Source organism: Cydia strobilella, chromosome 4 (genome assembly GCF_947568885.1).
Source record: "Cydia strobilella chromosome 4, ilCydStro3.1, whole genome shotgun sequence".
Classification (NCBI taxonomy): domain Eukaryota; kingdom Metazoa; phylum Arthropoda; class Insecta; order Lepidoptera; family Tortricidae; genus Cydia; species Cydia strobilella.
Window position 1 is genome coordinate 20,055,059 of NC_086044.1, and position 24,094 is coordinate 20,079,152.

Consider the following 24,094-nt stretch of genomic DNA (forward strand, 5'->3'; position numbering starts at 1 on the left):
GACTATATACGAATTGAAAGTGATATACATAAAGCAAAGTATATTTACAAGATTAAACTTAATGACGAGTTGTCAATCAGTCAAAACCTTAATTTAAAGGGGCCCACCCAGTCCGCCGGACGATATCGGCCTGTCAGTTAGAACAAAGATTTGACAATTCCGAACAACTGACAGGCCGGTATCGTCCGGCGGACTGGTAATGGGACTAATGGGTGGGCCCCTTAAGCAAACCTTACTCCATAGATTAGTATATGTTATTTCTGTAATAGATAAGAAACTCTCGGACATTTCACGTTCACGTCTCTACTAGTGCTGCCCCTAGCGGTCCTGCTCTCAACTAATGAGACTGTATATGCAGTAAACACGCACACATGTATACACACACACACACACACACACACACACACACACACACACACACACACACACACACACACACACACACACACACACACACACACACACACACACACACACACACACACACACGTACTTATGGGTTCTTTACCTACATGTAACAACTTTAATATTGGAAACTGATTTATGTAGTATAATCTTTGTCGTACCAATTTCCATTTGCTTAGAAAACTACATAAATCAGTTTTTCAGAATAAATAGATGAAAACTTATGTTGAATCAAGTACAATATATTATTTATAAGTACCTACTTATTTACATACGTTCCATTCCAAGTAACTAAGACACATGCAAATACAGCGACGCTTTAAGCGCACTTCCGTGAAAATAACTTAACAGCAAGTATGTAACAATTTATTTCCTGACTATGTTTTAAACAATAATTAGAGGCAACCTAATTCATTTCTTCTTCTTGATCCCAAAATAACTTGGAAAGCTTCAATAGTTTGATCCAACTTTTTTTGATTTAATTTAGATCCATTTTTGTCGCATATTTCATAGTTTTGAGAACATTCAAGCTTTTTATCCACAATTTGTGGTGCGGTGATCTGGGTGTTACAGCGCATTAGATTAGGTAGATTTTCCTTTTTTAGGTTCACTGAAATTGCCATTGACAACATCGAAAAACTTATCGAAGAAAAGCACGATACCTGCCGTGTCGCAACTTTATTCTGAAAGCTTTTTAATACCTGAAAATATATTAACAGTTAAGATGTTATCAAAAGTATAAAAAGGTTATTTTACAGCGAAACAGGACAAGTGTTGAGCATGCATTTTAAGGGTGTGCTATTGTCACATTTAATGTTAGGTAACAAGAAATCAGTGAATCGGGATATTATTCATGTAAAATGTCGACAAAGGTAACGTATTGTGGTTGGATTTTATCAGTAGATGTATGTCTTTCTAATTTTGGCAGGTTGTAGTTGATTTATCAGATTAAGACCTAGGCACGGAAAATAGTATCTTAATTATGATAATCAGAGCAACGTGTATGACGGGCCTTACGGGCACTAAGAATGGTGCTAGTTCAACGGCTGTTATTTGAAATGTTACAATGTTCCATGTTCCATCGCCAACATTTCATAAATATGCTTTGCCCGAAGCCTCTATCAAAGCTTTTGATAAAGATGAAATAATAAATAAATGTTCAGGAGGTATATATATATTATAAACTCGAAAATTTACTTACCTTGCCCTTATACCGATGTACATACAAGAAGGTACACAGATTCGGCGCGGCCCGGCCGGCATTGCTTTTCATCTTGCCTGCGTTGGTTTGGTTGAATGAGTAAGAGCACAACTCAACACAACTTACAAGGTTGGTTGTGATATAAAGAAACACTGTTTGTTAATATCTTAACATAAATCTGACCAAAAATATGTTTAAACGGAATTTATATTAAAAAACAACTTAGAAATAATTTCAAAATTTCCCGTCAAACCAAACGTCATTTGGTTTTTTTATTCGTCTAAATACGTCAGTCTGTCATTGTACGGTGTTTGCACTACATATTAAAAAAACTACTTTTACGTTTCAAATTTATTTTGTTTCCTAGTTCATTTGCAACGTAAGGTTAGTAACACTATCAAAACATTTTTTATTAAAATATATTCTTCTAGATTTAATTAAATACGATTAAGTTACCTGCTTAAATATTTGTTTTGGTATATTTTGTTTTCTACTATCTACACACAAGAATGATATCTAGCCACACTCAGCCCTCCTTATGCTAAAGGCGGTATCTCAAAAACGAATGAACTGGAAATGGAACGTTATGATTCAAATTTAAGGTACTTATTTGCATGCAATCTTCAATTGAGATACCGCTTTTTAGCTCAGCAGGGCACCACGGCTGAGGAATATATGTCCAGCATAACCCAGAGATGGCATTATTATCAGCATTACATTACTCCTCTTCAGAGATACTATACCATGCCTTACTCTATGAAAAGCAAAACATAAAAAAAAACCTCGTTTAAACGAAACTAAGTAGAATGTAGAGTCGTTAAAATGCATACTTTAGTCTGTGACAAAAATAAATATACTTTGGTAGTGCAATCACGAATCTACTAAATATCAACAAATTCTAAAAAATCTCTAGCTACTATGTCACACAAGTCGTAAATGTCGTTTCGTTTCCACATCACTTTCAATTAAGTGTTTAATTCTACCCCACCAATAAATACGCATTCTTGAGGAACATTCTTGCTAAATGCACTTTATGCTAATGAGGTAATGACTATGCATTACGCAGCTACCTGATGACCTTACAGCGATCGCTCGTGAATGGTTTGTTTACGTTGGTCTATTACCACCAGTACTACCGTACGGAACTTAGGTGATGTTGTGTTTTGTTTGATCTACTTCTTACTTAGATAAAACTAAAACACGTAACAGGTCATACACGAAAATTTTCGTCAAATGATAGTTGGAGCTTCCCTGCAAATTAGTCCCACTACCATTTTCTGCAAGTACCCATATTCCATTTTCCTCTGGGATTGATATGATAAACATGCTTTAAATTATGTGTTGTGCATCTCTCTCTTTTGTATTTCAAAAGCAAGTGTTACCGCTGTTTTACAGATAACAATCATATGTGTAAAGTCGTGTCCAGGATTTTTCAGATGAGAGATATGCGAAGCAGCTGAACATTGAGCGAGGTATAAGCTAAACTAACTTATATAGCTAACTCGCATCCCTATAGGAAGCCTTATCTTAGTTGGAAAAGCAGTCATAAAATCATCATAATTTATTACCACTGCAGCATACTTATTTATCTAATAGTATTTGTATACTATCAATAGACAAGCAAAATTGGTAATTATTGAATTGATATTGATTGCGATACAAGTGGGTCCCGTCCGCAAATGAGCGCAAGGCCTGGTCACTTAACGTTTAATGCGTTCACAATAAGCGGACGTTGCCATAACGCAGCGGTCGACAATTATTGTGCTGTTCAATGCGTGCTGTGCTGACAGTAATGTCCATAAAGTAGACACAAATGGGCCATCCATGACTGACTGTATACAGACTATCAAGAATTGGATTCACGACTTCTTACCAATATCAAGACATCGCCCTAAAGTTTTTAAATGAAAAGTGAGCGCAATGATCAAAAGCCAAAATGCTTTCTTACCTTCTATATTTGACGCACCGCGGAGCTGTTTTCGAAATTTATTTTGGTTTGCCGACTCCTACCTTTCTCGCTTTTGCAGTTCTTTTCGTTATCACTTGTAGACTTGGTACTGGTAGACTGATCATAAGTACACGATTTTGGTTTCAGTTACATTTTTAAACTTTTTAACGTAACTAGTAAGGAGAGGTTAAAGAAGCTGTGGTTATCTGATTGACTAATGTGCCTATATTTGTATTGTATGTTGCTTTATATTTTTCTACTTTTTTCCAATTTTTAGTGTATTTTCCCCATTCCTTTTTGTGTAATATATTATATGTTTATCCTATTAATTTTGTATGTATTTATATCCTTTATCTTTCTGGTACCTTGTTGTACATTTTGCTACATTTGTCACCCTCTTTTCACTTTCTCCTCTCATCTACTCAAAGGTTAACTGGAAGAGATCCCTCATAGGGATAAGTTCGCCTTTGTACATCTTATTATTTGTACCATGTAATTTTTAATGTGTATATTTGTACAATAAAGAGTTTACTACTACTACTACTACTACTACTACTACTAATGTAATGTTTTTTTGTTACAGTCGAAGCAGCGCGCATCGATCAAATGGCTGCTGTCGAAGGCGTTCAACAACAGGGTCCCGGATAACCTGCAGGAGCCCTTTTACAGGGACCATGAGGTAATCATCTTCAACAATATCATAGATATTATTCATGTCAACTCGTTAAGAAACGTTAAAGTTTTGATTGCCAATTGACGAGATTTGTCAAAGATTATTCTAGACAAGATAATGGTCAACATGGAGCAAAGCATATACAGAAAGATATTACCTATGTAAGGGCTGTATTTTGTATTTACCGCGTCAAGAAATTGTAAAATATATTTCCAAACAATTTCTCAAAGGGTATTTACCACGTCATACACCGCCTAAGGGTAGGACCTTCCAGGCTTCCACCCACACGCCTCAGCAATCTCAGCACTTGTCTATCAAGTTGTACTGTACCGTTTGATTACATGATAGGCTGGTTGTACGCTAAACCTGTATATTTTGTGTTTCTGCGAAATACCTGTCTTACATTAACGTCAGCATGTTATAAGATGAAGCTCTTGTTATTTTTGTTACGACCTTTTGCTACAAAAACTCATCAATATTTAGATAAACACATAAGTTTATCTAAATAATTATCGTTAAATTTAATACACTTAGCATTCATTTTAAATTAATGCAGCAGTATTATATAGTCCTCATATCCCTAATTGCATCATCACAGCCCGCGTGCCAAGCACTCGCGGTCGTGGTCCGAAGACAGTTAAAGTTTCACTGAATCACGGTACAGATACTCCAGCTTAGATAACAGGTCTTTGACCCGCACTAACTAACAAAAGTCGTCAATGCCTGTTCGCTTCTCACGTTTGCTTTTCACTGCTATTGTTTAGCCTTATTTATTTGCGCGAGGAAAACCGCAGCTCGATTTGAAACGGCCACTTTGTTTCTTAAACGAGTTATTTGACAGTTTATTGCTCCTGTCTCCTGTCGTAAATATTTTGTTTAAAAATAAACTTTCGATCTTTTTCTGTTATGTTTGTATTTGTAATCAAAGAAGTACTTTTAAATGACGCAGATGTAGATCTTAATGTTAATTAAATCAAATTGTGTTTAATTGTTTTCGCTTTTTACAACATTAATTGCTGCCTGACCTTTCCTTATTGCGCAATAAAGAATTTCTTTCAGTCCTAGTTCTTGGGTAGAACATAAAATGGCTTCATACTTGCGTAGCTGGGTTTGTTTCGAAACATAAGGTACGTGTTTTCGGCCCCCAAAAGCCAACATCTATTTCTCACTGCTTCCGCCGCTGTTCGTTATTTACGTTACAAGACTATCAAGTTAAGTAACAAGTTCCCTTATCTCAACCATTTCGTTTGTTCGTCTGTGTTATAAAGTGATTTCTTTAGATAAAACGATTACCTAATGTTGGAAATGGTTACTAGGTACTAGGCAAACATACGGGATACTTGAAATACTTGTAATGGTAGTTATGAAAACTTGTGTTGTGGTTATGACCTACATTCTGGGACTTTGGCTAATGTTTAATGTTCCACAAAGTCGTGTTTCGCTTTTAATGTCAAACAATAAGTATAACCCTTGCACGATTCTTCCACGAAAGTTTTTTGTTTACACCTTTGTAATAAAGTATTATTTTGCGTGTATTATATGTATTTACATCCGTTTAACTGTTTCCAAGTGGCGATCTCATAAACGGTCCATTTCTAGACCCTTTATTATTATTATCGTCCACAGGACAACAGGCAGGTGATTAATATCTTGCGATGTTGAACTACACTTACCTACACAACTTGAGCTTTAGCGATTTCGGTCCAAATGCCGACCTTGAGTACGTCTATTTTTGCCAAGAAAGTAAGGTAAAGCATGATATTGATCGTAGCATCATGGAGTTGGTAGCGAGCGTCACGCGAGCTTCAGTATGGAGGTGCATGCTCACTGGCTGGGAGTGCCTTGCTAAATGGGCCATTCCGATGATTAGTGGACCTTCGTGTGTGTTAAACAAATTATACGCGACGTGAGAGCTTTCAAATTATCTGTACGGTTTGTTCGTTACCCTATTAAACTATCCGTAACCGAATGAAATGTTAATAAGCTAGCAGGCTTAACCTCCGTGTTAGTGGTATCCCTCCGAAACTCCTGACGGAAAACTTTTCCCTTGTTGGTTTTGCGGATTAGGATGAGTTTAGAATACCAAGAAGTATCATTATCTCTCGCCGGATATCCATTAACAATTGTTATTGCAAACGGGTTCAAGGGCCAGAGCTTCGGAAATATCTGCGAGGGATGTGAATTCCCTGGAAGAGCTAAAGGATTCTCAGACAGACAATTAACCGACGCTAATTTCTCAGTTCCAGACAAGTTATTTTGGATTCATGTATTCCGTTTGCAGGTTCGCTATTTTATGAAGCTTATAGGTACTCAGACGAAATAATACTTATTACGGTATACGAAGTTTTGGGAGATCTTATCTACCCTAATGCGAATTCCCACCTCGCTCGAACAGGCGAAGTCAGTTTGAGCATGAAATACGATGTAAAATTTCTAAAATGTAGGGCGGCTACGTATTAACATTTATCGGATTTTTCTACATAGGTCTGCGCATGAAACTTGAACCCTCGCAAAAGGCCGTGAGACACTTCGACCTAGCGGGGTTAATACACTGTAACATGGTGTTGCTATTGCTGAAGATACTTTTTAAATGCTCCTAAATCTAAAGGCAATTGAACGATTTACTGCACTCGAACGATTACAATCAAGTAAATTGCTAATCACTGCCTTATAAAGCCCATCAGGGCAACAACACACGTCTCGAGTCACGAACAAACATCGATTTATTGTAATACGCCACCCACACTTGTTTCCTTCGCCGACGAGTTCATATTTTACTCAAGTATAAATATGAACTGAACGTGTCCCTTTGAAATTCTAACCTGCAGTTCTGCTTTAACGACAACGTCCCGAACCGTTTTTCACGATGGAAATAACCTCTAACGAATGCAAGTTTGTAAAGATGTCAAAACCAATTTAACTTTGCTTTTTTAAACAAAGTTTTTGAATACTGAAGTCTTATGCTTATCGTTATAAGGGTGCTTTTGTGACGTTCCGGTTAAAATAAAGAGCAATGTTATCCGTGTTCCATAAAAATAGTCAGCGCCATTTCCGCCATCGGGAAACTGATCTTTTGTTCTTTTCACCGTTGACCGGTGACTCAGCTGTTTTTGTCGCATTCAAAAATGTTTCCTAAATTATTTTTAGATCGTCACATTTTCCTAGTATTATAATTATTTTGTTACCTGTCCAGTCAAAGCATAATAGTATCAATTTGTGAGTCAACTTAATGGCTTTGTTCTATCCCATCTTACAATGAGTCAACTTTTGCAGGGATGTAATTTGTTCCGGTCCTAATGATTCATCCGCTTAGTTTAATTCAGTTTTGACACTGATCAGTAAAATTTGACCTAAATTTATAAGTAGCTGTACTGTGCCGATCTAAATGCATCCGTAGGTACAATTAGTTGAAATGGACGATAGCTTTTAACTTGAGTAGGTAGGTACCCGTTTAACGATTTCAATTCTGTTTCTATTTCTATTTTTAATACTTCAATCGGACAACATTCTTAGTTTTTAATAACGCATATTAATTCCTTCGATATCCCAGGCTTTCTGTATAGTAATAAATGGTTATCTATATACACTATTGACGATATTGCTCATGGATATTGCTTTTGCGTTCATAAAGCCAATCTCGAAACATGTGAAACCGCAAGTTTATGCACTTTCGTACCCTGGGAACTTGTCGGAACCTTTTCGCTTTGAACTAAGGCACAGTTTGTCGTTGAAACCTAGGCGGCTAACAGATGTGCGAAACTAGTTTTTGCTGGCTCGCGCTGTGTTTGTGATGACATCCAATTTGAATTGCAAGCCGTATAAGAACATTGTTATGACACCATTAATAATGTGGTAGTTAAATGGCAATATTGGTATTGCCTATGCTATAATGCCGTAAATTGAGCACTTTGTGTTCTATTAGCTGACTAGGGTTCATCGTAAGAAGCAAGTTATTATGATCATAATGGTTTCGTTCAGTCTAAATACATGCTATAGTAAAATTCGCTGGCTATTGCAAATTATTGTAATCAAGTGTGATTCTATGACAAACTTATTTACGGTTCATCGAGTATTAGCTCCAAGGTTACAGGATGTTAAAAGCTCACAGGATGTTAAAAGCTGAGGGAGTATAATAGAATATGCTGGTTTGAAAACAGCTGTTTTGAACTGACTGAATGAAACGGGTTTTAGACTTTTAGAGCGCGCGAAAAGAATTTACAACCAGGCGGGCTAGAGCAAGCTGTATTAGCATTTCATGTAGCATCAGTTAGCATGTAAAGTAAATCCTGCTCTTTCTCACGACGTTGTAAATCTCACATTAGACATTGTCTATTCGCACGACATTTTCTACTCGTTTATTATATAATTTCACTTTGGATTCGTAAAAAAAAAGTACTGTGTAGTTAATCATATCGTAGCCTATACATGAACCATAGAGTAACTGATACTAGAGCGGTACTGTCATAGTAAATTTTGTAACCCCAGTAAATTCACTGCCATCTGTCGACACACTTTAAAACTAAAAATGAAGATTTATAAAAATACAATAGAATGTATTTAAATATAGATAAATGATTTTTTTTATTTGCATTAATTATTTTTATGATTTTGACCCATGTTCTTTCACTGATATGCGTTAAAATTGTTAAATAACAAACGAAACCGTCAACGCCATCTATACGACTGTAGGCCAAAACTAGTAGCGCCCTCTGAACGAGAATCAAATTTTGTTGATTTTCGAGGCACGTTTTTTTCTTAGACTGTATCCATCTATTACGGAGTTAGAATCTTTGCATGAACGGATTGAACGGTCCAAGTAGACCAAAGGCATTGAAGACCAAGGTACCTACTTGAACTTTACAAATATGTATGTACATATATCTAAATCGGGAAACTAATTTTCCCCTTTTTCTTAAATGATGATCTAATAAGAGTAATGAGACTAATGATACAGTCCAGATAATCTCATGTTTACAAATGGTCTCAGGAACTGCTGTACTCGTATTGTTACACGATACAGTCTGCACGATGAAAATCGTGACGCTCGACGTCCGTAATCCGCGGAAACACGCGAGTGCTTTCGTTTCGATCTCGTTTTGAGATCGCACCGTTATCGACATGACCTGTGAAGGTCGGGCCGCATGCACTTTTCGACAAACCGGTAGCGTAAGTACGTAGAAACTCGTAACTATGCCAAATACAACTTGATGCGATCAGATATCGTTTGATGCAGGTTGGATACCCCATTTTGCTGTCAAACAATTCGCTGACTGCTAACTAGAACTAGATACGCTGTTGTAGATAAGGTCCGTCGTAGATTAAAATACTATTTTATATGTAAAGTACAAGATACACGTTTGTACGAGCTAATAGGATTTATCGACCTCTGGCTTGTCCGATATGGTATCTGGGAAACGAGCTATTCATAGATGTCAGTTGCAAATTTTGACAGTCCTGACTCCCTTCCCCAATTCATAGAAATTTTTATGCAGGATATCTAGATATCTCAGAGAGGTCAGTTCGACGAGTAAGTCGGTTGTGTTTGCCATTAATTGTAGAGATGTATCTGCCTCGAATAATAACTGAAGGAAACACAAATCAATGCTGACACTTCGTGCTGCTTTCTCTGGCGTGTATGTCTTAATAACGATAAACTTTCTCAACGCTGGCTTTTAATTAGTTTCCATTAATGGCATCTGTTTCAAATTTGTCTCGTGTTTAGAATATAACGGTATCCAATATCCACATTTCTGTGCTCTTCTCTCTGGCGCAAATATAATAACGCGTGGAGAAGCTTTCATACGGATACAAACAAAGTTTATTGTGGTAATACTTTTTCGTCCTTCACTTTGATATGATATGTGTATATCACATCAGGTACGAGTACCTGATGATCATCTTACTCAATACTCAATATTTTATTGCAAATTCACAAAGTAATTGTACAGGTAATTGTATTGTATCTTCAATACTTCTAGTGACAACTGACTGACTATTCGTAAAACGTATTGCAAAGACAGGTCCACCGATGGTCTGTAAAGAGTTTTGCTGCTGAAGAGAATTTCTGTGGCCGGATTAGAGTCTCGTAAGTAAGTAGAAAGTTTTTTGTTTTTACTCGATACCTACAGATTGTAATGTTAATGGGCAATTAATATAGAGTCGAAAAAGTAATGCTTGTTTCCTGAATGTTAGCGATCGCGACTCACAGAAGATTGATTCCAAATAATTTTAATTGTTTGACATAATGTTAACAAAGTATGCGAACGGATTTGTGTTTATAAAATAATCATATGTTGTAATGGTAATGTTTTACGTTCGCTTTATTATGATTGCTTTTCCGTTACAATGTTATTCCTCTTTTGAACAGTAATAGTTAACAGTAACACGTAATTTTTCTCGATTTGAGTGTGGCATTAGTATTGTACGACTTACTATTGTGTCTGACATCTGTGACGTCTTTTTTACAGGGTCAAGGCGTTTTACTTTCTTTCGAATTATAAACTTTTTTAGTATGTGATAAGGTTAACTTGATAAAATAAAAGGTATTTTATCCCAATCTTTCTAGCCGGAACTTTATTTTTAATTTTATATTTTTAAAAGCTAATGATAACGTCTTTGTTAATTGTACCCAAATCCTAAACTTTTATATTGTGCACAGGAAAGACGCCCATTTTCCGGAATGTTTTTGTACCATAACGTCTTTAGAAGACCTTGGGTGACGGTGACGTTATGTGTAGTCCGTTTTATGCCGTGATTGTTTATTTACCCAATTTAACAGCACAGGGCCTGAATTCCGATATTAAGTTCAGAGTAGTCATCAAGATCTCTATACAAAATCCATACAACATGATCGAACGGCACGCAGGAACGCGTTGTTCGGGAAAGCCAACCATAAAAATCACCTTCACGTTCTTAAACATGACATAACTAACAAGAAGTTCAGTTCACAACATGTTTAGTTTACCGAGACCATATTTGATGTTCCAACGTATTGTGCCCCGGGAATCCGACCGACTCGTATTGGAGTACGACTGTACGACCCTTCGCGACGAGGCCAAGGTTAGGTCGCACTATGACGGCTATGGGACTCGGTTTCTATTTAGCCAAGACCAGAATAACCTGACCTGTGATTGCGAGTACTTATTACGCGTCTAAAGATTCAATTATACAAGACTACGAGTACGAGTTTTGTGAATAGATAGCGCTTGTGGATCGATCGAATTTAATAAACATGGAGTCCTTTACAGCCTGTTGCTTCAGATAGCGATTACCTGTAAAATAGGTAACGTAATGGTGTTAACATGTTTAACATGTGAGCTATTGAGCTAAAAATTTCGTTACACACCAGTGGATGAATCTCTATCAGTAGGCCGAGCATATGATGGACGCGACAGTATCTCGCCGCGAGATAGACTACCCGTCTTTTGCTCACTGTATGAATTAAAGGGGGACGGGTAGTCTATGTCGCGGCGAGACACTCTCGCGCCAATCATGTGTTAGCCCGGCTGACGGGCACCATCAACCCAGAAAGCTTGTTACATGCAAAGCATAGCCCACTTCGCGATTAGTTCAAGTCATACGGGTTTATCTACTGATGTTCCGTCGGAAAGTTTCCGAAAAGATGAAATTTCCACGTGGAAAAATTTCGGAAACATGGGAATCTAAATTTTCCGTTTCCATAATAAAAGTTTCATGTAACATTTCTTAACGTTACCTACTTTTGGAAACTTCGCAGTCGATAGACAATGAAGAAGACGTTTTGAAGTAGCATTCTAATGATTATTTTAACACATTTGGTTTCGTTCACGCTTTTAATAATACGCTAAATATGTCCAGTGAATCAATATAACAACCAACCGGTTTCTTGTTTACATTGCGTTTCAAGGAGCGGCTGTTACGACTAAATAATCTATCATAGTCGATACACAGAAAATAATAATACACAGAATACAAAGTACAGTCGCCATCAGATATATCGGAGCGGCCAAGGTGTTCACAATATCTGAACACGCACTCTAACGCTTTGACAATAGAGGCGTGTTCAGATATTTGTGAGGGGTTTTTTCCGATGGCGACTGTACGTGAGAATTACAAATTTAGATCTAGTTTCTGCCGCGACATGCACATTTTGAATGCATAAGCGAGTCGTCGACAGTTAAATCTGCTGTCAGACTTCTGTACTATTAATTTTCTGTGCAATAGCCAATATAAATGAAGAGGGCGACATGGTGACGTAATATGACTGAAGTCTAGATTTAAAACGGGGCAATGTTGACACTGCCCACTGAATCATTATTCATATTCGTACATATTAAACATGTGTCCAGTTATGGAAGGTTGTCATTGGTTACATCATGATGTTTTCATTTGCATTGATCTCGTTTTCAAAACTATTTAAAACCAATTTCAACCAATTTCAAAGTTTTGAACCCGTTTTGAGGATGTTCTAATTCTCTGTCGTAGTTTCCTCTGACGCACCTGCAAATAACAATCGAATTGTAAAATTGTACTTAATTGCAAGCGTTATTATAAAAGCTTTCCGATGTCAAAAATTATCAAACCATGTAGAAACATTAATTTTTGTTGTTTTTGTGGAACTTTAGGGCGGTGGAGGGTCTGCCACCTTGTGGCCTAAATCGGCAATTTAACTTGACAATGGCACTTCGCACCAATGAAGAGAGGGCTTTTTTGCTCTTTAGCTTATTTGTTTTGAGACCCAATTACAAGTTGACTTACACAATACGTAACTATTACGTACCTTGTCAACTTTTTAGAAATTATTGTTCAGCGAAAATCGTTTATCAAACATAATTGACGTATAGCTCTATCCTGCCCATCTATCAAGACCGCATTAGTCTACAACAATTAAGCAATTTTATCGTTGTATCAATAAACGACCAGTCGTTAGAATTGTCCATAACTGCATTGTCAGTTTTAATGATAAATTGAGCTTCCAGATTTCCGTGGGAGGGATTTTTTAGTTCAACGTAGTATATGAATCTTATGATCTTCGGAGAGTGACAATGTCTCAAAATATTAATAAAATCCATCAAGCCATAGTTTATTTTATATATAACACCAAACGAATCCTTGGAAAATTGTGGCCTGGCGTTGGGCGGTGATTGTTCTCAAGACGTATCCGTCAGTCTCATTAGTCCTACCTTCATTGTCAATCGAACAATAAAAGTTGTTATTATTGTCAATTTGAATGATATTAAGCCGTCAGTTTTCCGTGGGAGGGAAACTGTCGCTGAGCGTCGTATGAATCGGCATTCGGGTTAATGTGCAAAAACGGAGCCAAGATCGTGCCGCACGCAATTATATCTTGCGTAATGTTGCTTTAATCCTCGTTAGACTAATTACTCTTAAAACGAAGTATATGAGGTTAGAATGAAGGGCTGTAAGACAAGCAGAATAAGAAAAAGTAAATACTTTAAGAGGCGATATGAATAGGAAGGAAGTGAATCATTAGCTGACGGGTGACGAGAGATACAGAAGAAACACCACAAGCAAAATTTTGATTAGAAATGAATTTGTAAATGTATATACGGTGTACCGTGGGTAGTTCGTGAGGGAAAGGAAATGTGGGTCATATTATGGCTCGAGTTTACCATGATGAGTCCGGTAACCGCGTGAGTGGAAAGTAAGGGCTAACGAATAATGATAGTAATAAGTTGTTTAACGAACAGTTGTTATTGAAGGAGTATCTTTTTGAAGAAGCTTAAATATTCACGGCGTAATGGAAACGGTATAATAATATGCCTTTAGAGAGAGTCTAATATGCTGTTTGCTTAAGATATTCACGAGAACGTCTACAAGAAAGCAACGAATTAAAGAATTCTATCTAAAGAATATTTTCATAAATTAATACGTTTTATTGTTCTCTTTATTTACGTTCAATAAATAACTTTGGGTAAACAGGCTTTGTGAAGAACAAAGGCTAGGTTCACACGGCGTTAATTTTTCCCGTATGCCGTATACGGGATTTTATCGAATACCGTAGTGACAGCAAAATTTGTATGGCAACTTTTAAAATCATTCACACGGCGTCTATGCGGGAAAGCCGTCTATTAGCCGTGTGAACGATTTTGTAAGTTGTCATACAAATTTTGGTGTCACTACGGTATTCGATAAAATCCCTTATACGGTTTACGGGAACAATTTACGCCGTGTGAACCTAGCCAAAAGGTGTGGTAATCAGATAACATTTAGCCATTATAATCGTGCTTTTAAGAGTGACGTCATAATGGCGTCTAGCCGACCGCGCCCGTCGGCAAGGTTATGTTGTCACCCCGCATTAGTGACGTCATTCTTCTACCCTTGAAGCTCTTGCATAACTGGAGCCGTTCATATTGAGGCCAATATGGCGAATATTTGAGGGCTTATGATTAAGTGCACCGGCATAAACTATGTATACTAAAGACTTAAACAAGATTAAGAACACTATAGCAAGGATAATCTTATCTTCTACTTCATGGACGCCTCCTATACAATAGCAAATTATATTAAAGCCATTCGACCACACTTAGATCCTGACGCGATTTGAATTGTACAGGAAGTTTAATTATGAATTCGACCATGTTGTTTAAGATCTGTATACTAAATTACCCTTGGACTATTCTTATTTATTTTCCCCTCACTAGCTCGGAAAGTTGTCTTTTATCCTTCAAAACAAGCGGGGAAAAACACGTTTTATCCACTAGTGGGGAAAGTAATTTGACCTTGGATGGAGCATGTTTAAGTAGCTTGACAGATAACAAAACGTAAAACGCTCATGATAATGGTTCGTTCGATATTAATTATCATTAAATAAATGGTTTGAGAATCTAATAAAAATACCAAATTTAGCTTTATTTAATGATTTTAAGTCATAAACCTTAAAATTCCATAAGAAACGTTTGTTTTTTATAATGATGTAAATGTAACTGAACGCACAAGTTGAGTCGATGCAATTTCAAAACGCATCGTTGACATTTCATACGTCAGAAATGTCAACATTTGTCAACAAATTTGTCAACAAATTTTTTACTTAAAAACTGCTCACCGACTCGCGTAAAAATACACAACTTCCAGAGTTTTCTGTTATAATATCGTAAAAAATGAGTGATTCCAGTGGTGAAGATGATCTAACGCCTGTGGATGTTGCACTTTCCTCGCTATAGTGAGGTGAAAAGTTTTGTGTTACACACGGGTGCAAATGTATTTTACTTCTCGTGTGTTGAAACACTCGCTACGCTCAGGATTCTATTTTAGAACTTCTATTTTTCAACTATAGAATCCTTTCGCTTGCTCTTGTTGCAATTCTACACTCGCGGGTAAAATACAACTTTGCACCCTTGTATAACAAATAACTATTTCATAATGTAACTACAATTACACGAGTAATAGTAATAAGCACGCCGAAAATGTAGGTTCGCCACCACACACTACAGGTTAAGTACCTTTGACGTCAACCCTTGGATACGTTTAACCAGTGGGATATTTTGCTATCCCTCATTGCCTCTAGCCAATATGTATTAAATATATGTATAATTTTGGCACACAACAAAGTCAGTGACAAAGCCCAAATATATTCGCATTAAGATCGCCGTTTCTTTCATCTCGAGTATCTCGACCGTTGCATTCAACATTTAGCACAAGTTGTATTTATCCGGCTTGGCGTCAGGATTCTTTCTTTACCTTCATTGACGAGTATAACGAGTGATTCCTATGTATACGTCTGCATAATCAAGAAAACAAAGTCAAAGAATATCTGAAGATAATACTTAGTATAAACTGTCCTCAGTCAAAAAGCGGAACGTGACCGAACATTGATCTACATTTTATCTTCGGTCTCCGCATTGCCTACATGGCATAACGTCTTTAAAGTGGCCATCGTTTATACGCTTTCTTGGAACTAGCAAGAATAATTTCAGTTTCAGCCATTTTTAGTACACGTATAAAATTTAGGGCGTCTAATAAAATGTTACAAGTGTAAGGCAAAAAGGTCGAATGTCTAAGACGAACATCCACTTTCGGTTTTTCCATGAAGTAATTGAAAATTGAATTGAGATCGAATCTTCATGAGTAAGGAGCCGTGAAGTTGGGTCTGCTCAATATTCCATTTCTTACTGGGCACAGGTGAACCAAAATATCTGTGACCCCTAGATCAGTAAAGACTACATAATCCTAGATCACACTTCTGCTAGTTCGTATAACGCGGTGAGCTCGGTAAGCAGTAATAATAGCCCAGCGATTGACCTCTACGTCCCTTTTGCAGTTTAAATTTGTAACGTTGGAAATGTGAAGGTTTAACCAATTTCTGAGAATTGGTTGAAGTTTCATCGCTGGGTACCAGCCTTGTCTGGAGATATTGAAATTGGCTCAATGCCAGTAAAGAAATTTAAAAGGAAAACTTTGACATAAAAGAAAAGAAATGTATTTTTATTGATCTCGTACTAATGCAAAAACTTTTCGCCGCTGGTCAATTAACGTTCTTGTTGTTGTTATTATTTACAAAATAAGTAATTCAAATTCAGTTTTGCAGAACAGTGTATGGATGAACTGTTAGTGTTTGTTTCAGTTGGTTTCGTTGTTGTTTTTATGTTAGTCGTTTCAACTCTACTATCCAACACTGAGTTCTCAGGAAATTAAAGTTTCAGACTGGTAAAGTCTTGATGCTGTTTACCTACCGACGAGGCTGGAATCTTATTGAAACAGCAAACTTTGTCTGTCGAGATCTCTAAATGGATTTAAACGTGGGAGCAAAGTTTGGAGCAAATTCATTTATTTATTAATGAGCTTAAAGCGACAAGATACACGTGTCTTTTCGATAGGCATAACATAATGTAACATTATTGTTTTTGCGTAATTTGCGCTCAAGGAGGATAATATCACAAGAGTTCAGTGGCAGGGCGTTGAATATACCGGTTAGACAAGTTGAAGGTAATTTTATCTTTCATTTCATAGGTATCTGAAGGATAAAGCGTTTTGATTCACAAGAGGCCCTGCAAATCCTAATGCCCGTTAAATTGAATCACTCTTTTTATCACATTAAAGTATAAATACTGCACTGCACCTGACACGAACTAGGTCAATCGGACTCGACTGTGAATGGACGGTTGTCCAAAAAATATAAAAGAAAGTATTTTAGCCGGGAGCTATCAAGCATTTGCTCTTCTAAGTGTTATTCTTTAAAAAAAAAACAATGGCTATTAGTCTTATAATTTTTATTGACCACAATATTCTTCTTTTTCAGGACCAGGAACACCTCAAGCCACCTATAGTCGGGGGTCTCGCCAACGCCGAGATCTACTGTCTGGCGTTAGCGAACATGTACTCAGACCCCAACTATCACAGCCTCAACCACTGGAACATATTGCAAACCCTCACTAGGAAAGGCGTACACGTACCAGATCCGCCTGACTGCGCGCTTACGGAGACAGTGTTGCTTCAGAACAATCCGCTCAAAATGGTGAGTCTGGTCAATCAATCAATTTTATTTTGCTATAATAATAGTCAATGTAGAGAAGACCGCCTTATACAATGTATTGCTGAGAAGACCGACATAGGGCAAGAACTGTCGTATTAAATCACATTTACAATCGGGTCTATCGCGTAAATAAAGGTAACATAATAAATTCGCGATAGACCCGATTGTAAATGTTATTTAATATGTGTTCAAAACGCGAAAGTTTTAAATATAAGAACTCTCGTATTGACGTAGCATTGTGAGTTCGAAATTAAACTATCGTGAGACATATTTCAAAATATTACGGAGTTGAGCCGCCGCGGACACTCGTGCCTGAGGAAGGACTCCCGAAGAGTCCGAAACATGTCGCCAAAAGCGGCTAAAACCGACCGTAGTAATCTAAATATTTTAGCAGTTCTCGAACTTGTGCGAATTTCGACTAAACTTGAACAAACTATTATAGTCAATAACGACAAGTGCTCAATAGTCTTTTGTTATTCTGAATCACGTGGGTTAATATTTTTATTTATAAATGAAATATAAGTGCCTAAATGAAATATGTAAACCTAGATGAAGCAATTAGGATTATAAATCCTCTGGGTAACGCGGGAATAATTTGTCCTGGCCCAAATTAGGCGAGCCGGTGCAAACCGAGTCATATGAGTGCTTTGCCTCAGACAAATAGGTCACGCGGACCCTTACCTTTACCTATACATATAAACGGAAGTTTCTTCACGCTCCGGAAAATATGATAAGTTTTTCCTTTATGGCACCGCAAGAAACTCTCGATACTTTTTTTTGTAAAGAAGCGTTTACGAGTAGGGGTCGTTAAAAATTCACTAGGAACTTCCTTAAATGCTAGTCTACTAAGTTTTAATTAAAACGGTATCTATTTACGCTATTAAAAAGTTAAACAAGATTATAGAATACTAATAAATAACACAGCTGACAGCTGGCCGTTCTCGTAATTGGTTGCCCTATTACTCAATACCAGATATCTTAAAGGTATCTATTTAATATTAAATGCTTACGAAACCAGGAACAGGTACCGATGATACATATCTACGGTTTCATCCTTTGCATTGCATTGCGCTTTATACAATACAATGTTTAGCATATTAGAAATGATGACAGTTTGATAACTCCGACACGGCTCTAGGGAAGATCTTTCACTGTGATAATGTGGAGGTACAGTCGCCATCAGATATATCGGAGCGGCCGAGGTGCTCAAAAATATCTGAACACGCACTCTAACGCCTTGACAATAGAGGCTAGAGCAAAATGTTGCTAGAGGACCACCGGCACGGTACCCATGCCAAATTTAGAAATACATGGTAAGAGATGTCACTTTGGCAAAGGATTCCATTTTGCTGAGTGCGGTGCAGGGATATTATGAGCCCTTTCCATCATATCGCTGGCTTAGCAGCACTGTATCAACTTTATGAATAATGGCCTGCCGAAAGCTATTCTTTCTAATAAATAATTCATACCAATCCGGTGCCCGAAAACATTACAAGTTTTTGTTCGGTGAGAAATGTTACGAGTACTAAACATATGAAATAACTGGGCTGTTGTTGGATGAACATTTGAACAATTTTAATAACACGTTTATTTAACGTTTCAAGGACAACATACCTTGGATTTATGCTTTGATTAGTTCATATTTCGTAGTTATGAAAAGGGTTAACCAGCTGTTTTCACGCGTTCTGTGTTGTCAGATTTCTTAGATAAATATGCATGTAGCTAAAATTAAAAGCAGGAAGTATTTAATCATTAACCTAATCACAATGATATCGAATCCTTGAGCCTTGAGTCCCACGGACGCGATATCGGATCAGCAATGACAATCAATTCTAACATTATAGTTAAATAGGTCGTGTTTTGGCTGGCTAATTTAAATTAAATTGAAGAAATAATTGGATATCCAACAACTTTGCAGAACAATTTAATACAAATGTTAATTATCTTTTCAGACTGCACATATGACAGTGATAGAAGCTTTAATGGTGCTGTACGCGCGAGAGGTAGTCACGCTGGATAGGGTGTCAGCGGCGGCACAAAGATTCGGCACGAGTCAACCCCTCAACAACTCCAATGTTCCGCACGAAGACGGGCTTCTGTGCTGGATCAACGCGGCCTGTGCTGCGCTTAACAAGGCTGAGGTACGTACAGATGGCATTGAAGACAATTCTAGGATTTGAAGCCGACTGCAAGGGAGGTGGAAGCTTTGATGGTGCTCTGCAAATACTAGTCGCGATGGATTGGGTGTCGGCGGTAACACAAAGATTCGGCACGAGTCAACCCCTCAACAACTCCAATGTTCCTCACGAAGAAGGGCTACTTTGCTCGATCAACGCGGCCTGCACGGCGCTCAACAAGGCTGACAACAAGGAAGACAATTATAGGAATTGAAGCCAACTGCAAGGGAGGGAGGAAGCTTTGATGGTGCCCTGCGAATACTAGTCGCGATGGATTGAGCGGCAGCGCAAAAATTCGGCAAGAGTCAGGCCTCGACAACCCCAATGTGCCGCACGAAGACCCCTTTTTAACCCCTCAAGTAACTCCAATATAGGTAACCCAGGAAGACAGATTGAGGTTACTTAGACGCGCTTATTTCTGATTTCTACGCTGTACATTTGAGAAACACAAATTACGCTTTATCGAGTTTCGCCGGAAGCACAAACACTCAAGACGTAGCTTCTAAGTTATACGAGCTCTTCAGTCCAGTCCAGTTGCCTCGAATTAATTATTCAATCTTTCACATAAATCACGCTATCCTTGAACTCGAGCAGCGTCCCACGCGCCTACATATGATCTAATTCATGCATGTATAATAGAATATATTTGTAATTTCCTTTGGACATGTCATGCCATGGATTAAAAATAATGTCAGCCCAATTAACGAGCATACACCGGAATCACCGTCTTGGTCAATTACACAGTTATTTAGTATAGTTTGTTTTGTAATAGAGCAAGCTAGGCAAATTGAGTTGAGTAAGCGGGGAAAATATAATTGGCGTCACGTACGGTTATGCTTTATTATCGTGATAATTCACTTATTGAAGATTGAGTTTATTATGTTAACTAGAGGGTTACTTCGTTAGACATAGATTTCCTTCATAACTCATAATCTGTGCCACTGCCAACAATAAATGTCTGGTTCTGATTCTGAACGGATTTTCTGCACCGATGTCTTGTCTTGTGCATGTGAAATAGGTAAAATTGTTTTAAAGAAAGCTTAGAAAGTATTATCTGACAGACATGACTGTCGAATATGGATGGCCTTAGGGACCAGGTGACCTTTATGTAAATAAATAGCCTCTAACATACACACAAGCTGAGGATATTATTTTAACTACTTACTTTCTCTTGTTCTAAATGCAGTTTCAAGCTGATAGTTTTTTCAACAAGGAAGCCAGTTACGCAAGTTTTGCTTTGTACTCTATTGTTGTTCAATGGTTATCCTGACTATGAAACTTATCTTTTTTTACCTTATCATTACAGGATGACCAGTCATCACAAGTCCCAATGGTGAAGAACCTCCAAGAGCTCTGCGACGGCACGGCGCTCGCGGCTCTCATCTCCTTCTACTGTCCCGACGCGCTGCCCCGCTCCGCCGTGCGTGTCGGCCGCATGGCCTCCATACAGGACTGCCTCCACAACCTCATGCTGGTGCACGACTTCTGCCAGACGTGTCTGCCGCACAATGTGTTCCATATGCTGCCCGAAGACGTGACGTATATGCGCGGGTGAGTTTATTCGTCAGTCGTCACAAGTCCCCTTAGAATCTGCAGAGCGACGGCACGGCGGTCGCGGCTCTCATATCCTACTGTCCCGACCCAGGGGTGAGTTTAGTTAGTTACCCTAGCTCGCTCTATACAATGCCGTAAGGACGAATCATGTTAAGTAAAACCATCCAACTATAGTCTAAAAGGTCCCAACTGTGGTCTAAAATTAACTCTAATATCTTCGTTTAGGTGTGATTATTATTTGAGTTCTGAGATAAAACATCATATATGGAAAAAAAAAAGATCATTACTATTAAAACGTGCTGAACTTATGGACCATATTTGTACTGCTGGGGCCCGTTTATCAAAAGCTTGTAGCTTGTATTGTAATACAAGTGGAAGTCCCTTTTTGACAGCTTTTGTTAGAAAGGGACTTCCACTTGTATTACAAGCTACAAGCTTTTGATAAACGGGCCCCAGAACTATTGTTGGATGGTCTTACGGTTCTATAAAGAGGGATTGGTAGCCGGTTTATTTAATTATAAATTTTATATAAGAAACATTTCTGTGAGAAACCATATTTCAATTACGGATTTAATTTTCCTATACAATTATAGCGTGCTTATATAATTAAACAGGACTTCACCACGAATTTATTCTCACTTTAATTATTGATTTGCGTTTTGTATCGAATTTAAGATTATTTATTAAATTAGTATGATAATTATGACACATTGTTTTGGAAAGTCTTCAGTTTTGTCTCTTCATAATCTTCATATTTACGTGTAAATCATATATGTCTCTAAGGACCTTCTTTATAAAGTTAATAAACGTAAATTACCTAAGTTTCGGAGCGGTTTTACATGTCCTTACTGTAACCTGGCTGACTCACACGGCAGTAATAACTTAACGAGGTCCCGAGGGATAGTGTAGTTACCGCGCTTTGGCTCATCGCCAGACATAAATAATGTAGTGTTGTACAGGCAAAGGGCAAATATATTGATACGACCTAGTTTTCTAAAAGATGTACATATACACATTTTTATTGATAAGAGAATAAGGTCGTACATTCTTGGTAAACTGGTCGCATCGATAGTTTTACCCTTAGCCTTCTTGACCATAGTATTCTTTTTTTAACTTTTTTTTTACACGTCATTTCATTAATATAAAAATAAAATAATTTATTATGTCGATTGTACAGTCCATCACACACACATACCATCGTCATCATCATATACCTATATAACATTGTAAATGATATTATATTCTTTTGAGGCTGTAGTCGCATCGCTTTCTAAAGTTTGGAATTCTTACATTTGTATGATATCCGACTGTTTGTTTTACTGCATAATTAATGTTTTCATGCAATGAGTACTGAGCTTTGTAAGGTCATTGTCTAATTGAGGAGTGTCTTTTCAAAAGGGTTTTTCATAGAGAAATAAACCCCCTTGAAAAGACACTCCTCAATTGTCCTATGAACAGGACATTGGGCAATGGAGATTTTCTACTGACTGACAACTTTGCGAGTTCTGCGATCTTTCTCTGGATCTGTAAGAGTAACTGATATTTTTAATGTGTGAAAATAAATAATTATTATCTACAAGTGAATAATGATATACTATTTTTAATTTCAGATCAATGCGACAAAACTTAATAGCAATGCTAGCCGATCTCTTCAACATGCTAGAAGTGCACCCAGTCAAGTCCGTCAAGTGCCCCGGCGTCGGTGAGTACCCACCCGCCCTAACGCATGCTAGATCTAATGGGAGTATGTGGTCATAATGTCAAAGATTCAAGCCTACTAATCGTTTACCAACTTTCCGAGTACAGTCAGCATCAAATAAATAGTGACGGCCAAAGTGGCTAAATATAGCACACATGGCATCAAAGATGTATTAAGATATATTTGGCCACTTTGGCTGTCACTTTCTATTTGATGCTCACTGTATCAAACCAGCGCGGAGGCCGTATATTGATGCTTTCATTATATTTATTCAGCGAATCTGGGTTCGAAATTTCGATTCTGTTACATTTATTTATTGTAAAAACACAATTTTGTTCTAGATGTGTGTGGAGGTAAGTTATGTGACAGCTTTGCTCAGTAACGTTTCTTTCTAATGTTGTCACCCTGTCTTGCTTATGCTTCGAGCATACGGAGCCTTATGGTAAAGGTTAATATGCATACAAATATTTTATACACATTTGTATCGATTTTTATATACATCTGGCACATTGTTACATTTACAGCGAAAGTGTATACATATTTAGGTTCGGAATATTCTAGGTTCCTAAGTTCATAGGATGACTTCATTGAATCTGGTAAGTGAAGACAGGGTGACCGTGCACGTGCGTGCGACTGCGACTAAACGCATGCGTACAAGCGTACGTGTAACGCTTCACACAACTCGAGATCGGATTGATAGTCGCAGTTTTAATCAACTTTGCATTTGAACTTTTCATCAGGTTGTCTTAACAGTAAAAACTAAAATCTCATGTCAAAGTTACACTCAAAATGACCGACAAAATGCTATAGGAGTTAAAATTGCTGTTGTATGTTTTACAATCTAAAGTTTGACGGGTTGGATTCTTAAATCAGCTGATATTAAGAAGAATTTCAGTTTATTAACACTTAAACCCCATGTCTAATAAACATTTTTAAAGAATTACGTCCTTCTGAAAGGACATCGGG

At 37.5% G+C, this 24,094-nt stretch overlaps 1 protein-coding gene across 1 annotated transcript in view; it reads left to right on the forward strand.

Moving 5' to 3' along the window:
- The window catches only part of LOC134740847 (patronin), an 83,589-nt gene that overhangs the window by 20,051 nt on the left and 39,444 nt on the right, over positions 1–24,094 (forward strand). Inside the window, exons 2-6 of the mRNA XM_063673498.1 lie at positions 4,138–4,233; positions 17,465–17,680; positions 19,651–19,839; positions 21,182–21,426; positions 23,040–23,131. Of these exons, the coding sequence (XP_063529568.1) occupies positions 4,138–4,233; positions 17,465–17,680; positions 19,651–19,839; positions 21,182–21,426; positions 23,040–23,131 (838 nt within the window). The remainder of the gene's footprint in view (positions 1–4,137; positions 4,234–17,464; positions 17,681–19,650; positions 19,840–21,181; positions 21,427–23,039; positions 23,132–24,094) is intronic.